The 9,030-nt window shown below is 31.3% G+C and overlaps 1 protein-coding gene across 1 annotated transcript; it reads right to left on the bottom strand.

Annotated features, from left to right (window-relative positions):
- Positions 1 to 5,332: 5,332 nt before the first annotated feature.
- LOC133178766 (E3 ubiquitin-protein ligase Midline-1-like) lies at positions 5,333 to 7,237 on the bottom strand. Its single transcript, XM_061313493.1, has one exon. It carries the CDS (start codon positions 7,235 to 7,237, stop codon positions 5,333 to 5,335), a length of 1,905 nt encoding a protein of 634 aa, XP_061169477.1.
- Positions 7,238 to 9,030: the final 1,793 nt, after the last annotated feature.

Genomic DNA, 9,030 nt, shown 5'->3' on the forward strand with positions numbered 1-9,030 from the left:
TGTAAAATTAGCTTTTAACGCCCTATGAATAGGCTGAGTATTTGATACAAAAGACTAAGCTGCAATAATGTAGCTCTCTCCGATTTTTTTTTTTTTTTTTTTTTTGATCTGATATTTTCTGGCCTCTCTCTCTCTCTGCCCCCCCCCCCCCCCACCCCTTTCAAAAAAGGAGAGGGCTACATTATTGCAGCTATAAAAGATTGTATTCAGAAATTAACTGTGCATTGATTAAAGCGGAAAATATCACATCTTTAATTGTATTTGAACAATACCTTTTTCATTAATTTTCTCTTTTCATGTAAGCAAGTTTATTACGAAGTACAAATTGTACTTCGGGTTCGTTGCCACGATGCTCTCAGTAAGGAATAAATACAAATTTTACCGATAGATTTATTAGGAAAACCTACTACATACATGTATATGTAATAGTCTTTCGACATATAATCATATTCACAACTTATAGTGTTATCAGTGATTTACCATTATTTCAATTATGACCATTTACACAAAAGCTTTTTTTATGGTCATGTAGCTATAATCGCCTCATTTTTTTTTCTTAACATCGGGCTCGATGCTATATGATGTTCTAGAAGCTTCCGTCAATATAAAGATCGGTGAATGACGGAAATATTTTGCACATTTCCCTTTTTAATCGGTTATCACAACTTATTTCTTTTATATAATTTAAATCGAGTTTTGATTGAATAATTCAGTGATGACGTTTTCTGTAATAAATAAACGATTGCTTGTTGTCAGTTTCATTAAAAATTGCCAGTAACTTAGATCCGCCAACCGGAAACGCCACCTTACTCACGTTTTAGCTATTTCATGGCTGTTTATAGAAAATGAAAGTAGACTTTTAATTTAATGTACGATACTTACTATGCGAGTGAAATCTAAATATAGTTTACGGACATCAGCTTGCATCTAGTGTATTGTTAGAGGACTAAGTAAGAACTCTGGTGCACCCGTTTCGGAGTTTATTTGCAAAATTTATTAATTTATAAGTATAGATTATTTAGAATGTCTATTAAACATTTTTGGGGGGAAAAAAGCTAAGATATAAGATTAAAATTTTAAAACTTTAACATAATAAAACAAAATAATAACCTCTCAGTGACCTGAATTTGTTTCAGATTCAATAATTAAAAGAGATTAAAATACAAAATGTAATTGAAATGTAATTGAAAAGTAATGGTCATTACTGACATTATTTTTAAAGTAATGCATTACATTACAATTACTTGTATTTGAAAGATTGATCCATTACACATCACATCCCATTACTTTGAAAAAATGTAATGATTACAATGCATTACCATTACACATTACCATTACCCCAGGTCTGAATCTAGATCATGCCCTATTTACAAACACAAACGTTTGACGTGATGTAAAGAAGAATGAAGATGCCATTGAATTCTAAGAATAATCAAGTAAGTTCATATCATTAAACTGAATTTATTTTATGGATAAACATAGAAATTTGAAATTTAAACAATGCAACTGTATCCATGCCCCTTTAATTGCTGTGGTAAAAATTATAGAAATTTATTTCAAAATTAATGATTATCTCCCTCATGCATAACTCTGATCCTTCGACGTATTTGGTTAAAGTCTTTGTCACCCCTTTTCAGCTCTTCAAAGTCTTTTTATTTAAATATTTCGAATTTCCAAAGTTTAGGCATGAGCATCACTGAAGAGATATAATTTGTCGAAATGCGCATCTGGTGCACCAAAATTGGTGCCGTATATGATTTACATTATGACCCCTAGGTTGAGGCCTAGCTCTGCTGGTGGACTGTTAGTCCCCGAAGGTCTTTACAGCCCGGTAGCTAAGTACTTCGGTACTAGCTTGAAAATACGGATATATATTTAATTGCTGTGGTAAAATTCAGAAATTTATTTCAAAATTAAGGATTATCTCCCTCATACATAGCTCTGATCCTTCGATGTCTTTGGCACCCTTTTCAGCTCTCCAAAGTCTTTTTATTTAATGATTTCCAACGTTTCAGCATGAGCATCACTGAAGAGACATAATTTGTCGAAATCAAAATTGTACCGTATATGATTTCCATGATAAAAAAAAATAATGGATGCCTGGATTGATACATATTATTGGACATTTTTTCGTTGTAAATGATAAAAATAATAAATTTTTAAAATATTAAGAAATTGTAAACTTTCTATGATGTTCAAAATTCTACGTTTGTGCAACAATTCTGATTAATCTAAACAACAATTTTGTCATTTTTTTCAATTTAAATCCCATTATTGTGAAACGTTGAATGAAATATTAAAATCTATAAGGTTAGACTTATTCATTTTATGTTATTTTTGTTAAAAGTTAGTTTGTTTCATCTGTCCTTAAGGAGAGATCATAATAAAACATTCAAGTAAAAAAATTGCCAAACTTATTTTCTCAGTTTTTTTCTATGTAAAAGTTTGATCGCCTAATGTGGCCCCACATTACCCTCGGAAACCATGGTTTTAACAAATATGAATCTACACTTGCTAAGTATTTTCTAATATTTATATGACTTAGGCCATTCCAAGTTTTTTTCTTTGTTTAGCGTCCACCCTAAATGAAAACCTATCTTTCTATCCGAAAAAAACACACAAACCTAAAAGGAAAAACACAATATTTTAAGCACAATTCTAGAATTTCTCATCATCACTTGATAATTCTACTAGCATTGTAACTTAAGTTAACTACTAGTTTATTGAAACAGAAAAAAGTTGGTACATCACTTGAAAAAAGAGAGATGCCGATCCCGAAAGAGTAAATTGCGTTTCAAAGATTTGTATTTGTTGATTTTAATTTGTGTTTGTTTTATAATTTCATAACCTCAGAACCAATCCGTCCGCGGACGCTAAACATAGAAAAAACTTGGAATGGCCTTATCATTGCTTTGCTGTTCTTTAGAAAAAAAATTTAAAGATTTTTTTTCTATATATTCATGATCAGTTTTTACGTTGAAAAACATTCATTCTTCTGGGGCCCGTTTTACAAAAGAACTTACGAGTAAGACCGAAAACTTGAGCTGATTGTAAAAACAAAATAAATGATTCTATTAAAAACTGCATGAATAAATATATCTTTCTGAATTGTTTTTTAAAAGATTAAAACCATTTTCAAATTAATATAAAAAAGAAAGATATTTCCGAAATAACATTTTGGACTTAGTCGTAAGGCCTTTTGTAATACGGGGTCCTGGTCTTTCCTAATTGCACTCTTTTTAAACCTTTAAAGATGTTGATTTGAAGATTTATGTTAATTGATTTACATCTGATTCTCAAAACAAGTATGTTTCAATTGAATATTGTATTTTCGTTAAGGAAATTTCATTTAATACAAGTTTATGTAATAAATATAACACATAACTTTTAAAAATGATATACATGTAGTGGTGATATTTTAACAGGCACCAATTATAAGCTTATTCAAAACTCTTGAAAAAAGATGCTGAAAAATGCGTTTGGGTCAAGAAAGGATGTTCTTGTAACTCCCACCTCTTTATTTGTAAGTTGTATGAAATGAAATATATGCGTTAAAAACGCAGATTTTAATACTGGCCTTAAGGACAGCAGCAGATATTATTTATTTTTCAAAATAGCAACAAAACCATGTTTATGTAAGTAAAATGAATAATTTGAACCACATAGATAATAATTTCTCAATCAAGGTTTCATTATAATGTCCCACTTAGTGATGTGATAAAAAGTTGCATAGATTAATAAGGGTGACGACAAAAACGTAGAATTTTGAAAATCATAAAGTTTACAATTTTTTATCTATTTTAGAAATTTAAAATTTGCATCATTTACAATCAGAATATCGCGGTAGGTCCAAATATATTTAAATCCAGACATCCAATTTTTTGTTTGTATAATCTGTCCTTAATTACAGAGGTAGATTAAGATATAGAGACTTTCTAAGTGATAAATACCTAATTTCACTATCTCAACAACTATGTTACCATGATATCTGTGTAATTATGATAGCCACGGGAATCAGCAAGTGCATATTTAATAGAAGTTTTTTTACATTAATGTCAAAATTCCGAATGGCATATCCAGAACTTTCCCAGGTTCTTCTTTCAAAAATCATAAACTATATAGGGCTTGAACATTTTTTACTTGATCTGTTGATTTTGTTTAATAATACATGTATTAAAGAATTTAAAGTGAGTAAAAAAGCCTAGAAGCATCCATATCGTTGCTATTGAAACCAATGTCCATGTCAGGTCAAAGAGATCAAAGATTACACAGGAATTGGAATTCATTAAATTAAACTAAACTTCCTTTTAAACATTCTCCATATGCCAGAAAAATGTGCAATAAGATTGCTCTGTTTGTGTTGGATTTCTAGTTCTTTTTCTTCTCTTAAAATCTGTGTGAACAACATCTTATGGCATATTGTAAATGTCCTATTTGTGTGTCCTTCAAACATCTATTAGATGAACTAGAAAGAATTACACCACGTACAGAGTCTACACATCTGTTTCATATTTGGATATTTTACCAGAAAAAGGTCAAGGTAATGAAGTCAAAAATGATATATACCTTTCTGAAAGGTGTTTTATACGTAACATACATGTAAGATAAAAGCCCTATTTTCTCTCATTCAAATATATTACCAATGTAAATAGAATTTGCAAAAAGACTGCAGGTTAAACCTTAAGGGCAAAGTCACAAGGTAAAAAAAACAGAGTACATTCGGAAAGGTCTTGAAGCATATATAATGCACATGTCAAATGTAGATGCCCTATCTTCTTCCTTACAAAAGTTATCAGCAATGTTAATCTTTTTGGAAAATTAGGTCAAGCATTAATGTCAAAGTCATGGTGTTAAAAAATCAAAATACAATTGAAAATGTCTTGTCACAGGTAATACACATGTCAAATATGAATGCCCTATCTTCTCTCCTTCAAAAGGTAGCAGCAATGATAATATTTTTGCAAATTAGGTCAAACCTGAGAGGCAAGGTCATGGTGTCAAATGCCATAACTATGTTACAGGTAATGCACTTGTAAAATATGAACGTCCAATCTTCTCTCATTCAAAAGTGTGAATTTCACTTAAGTATTTCTATCACATTTATGTAATACTTAAGGAACTTTTAATTTAAAAAATATATATATCTTAAGTGATTTCTTTAAAACTTAAGTATGAATTAATAAGTTTTATGAATCCTGTTCCTGAGCCAATACATATAATGCATCAGTATTATTCATAATATGAACAGGACAGTCATTTTAAACCGTTAATTATAATGTACGAATCAACACAGAACTAAACACAAATGCAGATTTTCATTTTAATTCCTTTATTAACTTTCCGACTCCCTAAATTCGCAGATTTTTGTGCTGCATGATTTGTAAGACCCAATGAAACATACGCGCGAGTCCTTTTTAAATTTAATACAGTTTGGTTTTGAAGTTTTTAAAATTTGTAGTAACTCTCCGGAGGGTAAGAGAACATAAATGTTATTGCTGTCTCTTCCACATACATAGATATATCCTTCATAGTCCACATCAAGGCCATAGGGATATTTGAGATCAGGATGAGTGTACCTGAAGAACCTTTCCCCAATTTCATTCATAGACGTAACACTATGTGAAGAACATGATGAAGAAATTATATGGTTGTTTCTGTTCAGGGCGACTGAGTGTGTTTTTTCTTCGGTTTTGAGGTTTGATATAACATTTCCAACTGTGTCCATTTTTAAAATGAAAGTACCACAGGCAACATATATGAAGCCAGACCTACAAGTTATTCCAAAACATTTACTGTCTTTGTTGTGACATTTAAAATTTAAATTTTCCATCAATTTTGTTTTATCTGCAGATAAAGATACACTATGGATTCCACGGGCACTCCCCCAAGAGCATGTTATAAAAAAATCGTGTGAATTCGGATCTACCAACGTCAGATCATCTGGGAAAAATCGTAGAGAAAAATATTTAAGAAATTTCCCAGTACTATTGTGGTAAGCAATTTGCTTACTTTGTGTATCAACAAGAAGAACATCTCCATCTGGCAGAAAACACCCTCCAGTAATTTCACCTTGAGAATAATCTAGTTCACAAATCAAATATAATGAAGTCTGATTTAAAATATTCATATCAAAATGAAAATTCTTTAACTGTTCACCAAGAGTAAGGTTTGCAAACGTAGACAGTTTTAATATTTCACAAAGCTTTTGCTGAAAATCTTGTTTCACATGAAATTCTATCTGAGGAACCTCTGACTCAGCAACTTTGAAAATATGTTTTTTGATCTTATAGTACTCAATTACAAGAGCAATTGATGATCCACTTTCTTTTATACTCTCAAGTGTCTTCACATAAGAGTCTCCAAGGAGTTTACGATCTGAGAAACCTTCCACAGACTCTGTTAGTTTCTTTCTACATTCCTTGGTAACTCTGGATATTTCGTTCAAATGTTTTTCAAACAAAATTTCAATTTGTGTCATTAATTCTGTTTTCAACTCAGTTGATTGTTTTATCATGTCATCTGAAGCTTTGTCTATTTCTGCCATATTGTTTTTCCCATCTGTTTTTACTTTTTCTAGAGCCTCTATGTACTGTTTAATTTGTTTAATTATCTTGCTAATTTTTTGAGTCTTTAAGAGATCATGGGCTTGTTTTTCTACGGTTACAACTTGTGTACAAGTTCTGTGTACTGTACACTCACAATGCATACAACAAGCTTCATGGTGGTCATCACAAAAATATTTTATTTTCTCTTGATGTATGCTACAATATTCACGAGTTTCACTTCTATCCACATGAACATTTTCTTTGAGACTTCTAATAGGAATAATTCTGTGTTGTGAACTTGCAAGGCTCTTTTTGTGACATTTTGTACAGATACCACACAATGCCTCCATACATGTTTCACACCAATCACTTGCAATTTCTTCCTCGTTTCCACGCTTACACGCATCACAAAACTTTATATCATCACCTTTTGCAACTAATGCTTGAATTGTTTTATTGACTGGGATAAGCTCCGCCCATTTTTCAGGCAATGCCGGGAATACAGGCACAGGAACAAAGATTCTACAGAGCGGACACTGAAATCCTACTGGAGCCTCTTTTTGTTTACATGCCGTCACAATGTAGGATAGTAGGCAGTCATAACAAAAAGTATGGAGACAGGGAAGATATCTCGGAGATTTAAAGTTTTCAAAACAGATTGGACATACCGTTGGCTTTTCTGAAAAAATCATGGACATGCAATCAGATTCATTTCCATCTCTTGATGCCATAACTGATAACAATATAATATTAACAGGTCTGTCCAGAACAAGGGCAATCATCCAAACTGAAAGTTGGATATTAGATGTATTCCGATTCCGATTGGATAATTTATATTAATATCGATCTCGAACTTTTCATTTGGTTGCCTAAGTAAATCAGGGTTATTATTTGCGTTCTGATTAAATATATTGATGTATTTATTGTTATGCGTATCTTTTTCAAAAGAAATACGAGTATGCTAATGTATATATGTTATTTAATTGCTAATATTTACATTTTCAATGTCTTTGTCCGAGATAAAATTACAAATTGTAAAAACACTTTATTTCTACATAAATCCACTGGTTCAACGATAGGCGCGGTTAAAAAAAAAAATCACGTGCGGGGCGGTACAAATAGAGACAGAAGCGGGGCTATTAGCACGGGAATTTGCAGAATCAGGAGCATGTAAATATAAGGAATAACTGTCAGATTTTTTGGATTCATGACGATGATCAATCGATTGGCTTGCGTGATAATTTTATGCATAAACGCCTTCGGCGTTTATGCAAATTATCACGCAAGCCACTCGATTGATCAAATCATGAATCCAAAAAATTAGACAGTTATTCCTTAAATATAACAGCATACACAAGTCTATCAAATGCTTAAGAAATGAAAAAAATATTATGGTCATTTTTATTTATCATTTTACATTGTTTTGGTTATTACATCCTACTAACCGAAAATCTTTTTTTTTAAAAAGGCAAAGAAAAATGATAAAAATCTAAATTTTTGAAAAATGCTTTATGAAAAATATAATTCAACATGTATGCATGCACAAACTTTCTAGATCTTTGACATTAGTTGTAAATCATAAGATACTTACTGCTTGAAGCTGTAAGATTTTCATTTACTATTGATTAGCAAGAAAGTAATATAACGTGACTGTGTGCGAGAGGAGAATTCGTAACAATTTTCATTTTTCTGTCTATTTCTTCTTCTTTGATGACAAGGTCACAGGATCTTTTTTTAGGTAAAAATTTTTTTTTTTCCAAATTCCCCTGTTTTAATACATGGATATCATAAATTGATAATATATTTTACAAATAAGTCCAATTTAAAAAAAAAAAATGGATATATTGTTTAACACATGCGCAGCATTATTTAATTACTTTTGTGATGATCTCAGAATAATATTCCCCATTAAATATACATGTACTAGTATTATGTAGTTTTCATCTTGAGATAATCTTTGATAATCCAGCCTTAGAATAACATGTTCACATATTTAGGAACGATAAAATATATAAACACTGACCAAGTAATACAGAAAAAAACTATTACTCAAAGGCATCAGTATTAAAGTAAAACAATTACACGCGTACGTGCACAGGCACCTGAAGTGTGGATCGATAGCCCCCCCCCTTTTTTATAATAAAAAAATGTAAGAGCTTATAATTTCGCAAAAATATAAAATTTCCCCCCATCAATCACATCCACATGTCGTTCTATGCAAGCAGACTGTACCTTTTCTTACGTCTAGAGAATGGCCTTGTACGGTATAATAAAAATACACAAGGTGAGAAACAAAATTTGTAAACAAACGGGGGTTCCCTGCTTCGAGACACATTTCCAAGGTAATAACAGTGTTACCTATCATAATTTTGCATGTACTCTGTCAAGGAGATGTTCTTCTACTAATCTCTTTAACCTAACCCCCATCATTAGTGTTTTATATGTCGTAATCGGACGATTTACTAATCGGACACATAAAATTTTC

Source organism: Saccostrea echinata, unplaced genomic scaffold, assembly GCF_033153115.1.
Source record: "Saccostrea echinata isolate AGI-Se365-2 ecotype Australia unplaced genomic scaffold, CSIRO_AGI_Sech_v1 ptg000001l, whole genome shotgun sequence".
Taxonomy (NCBI): domain Eukaryota; kingdom Metazoa; phylum Mollusca; class Bivalvia; order Ostreida; family Ostreidae; genus Saccostrea; species Saccostrea echinata.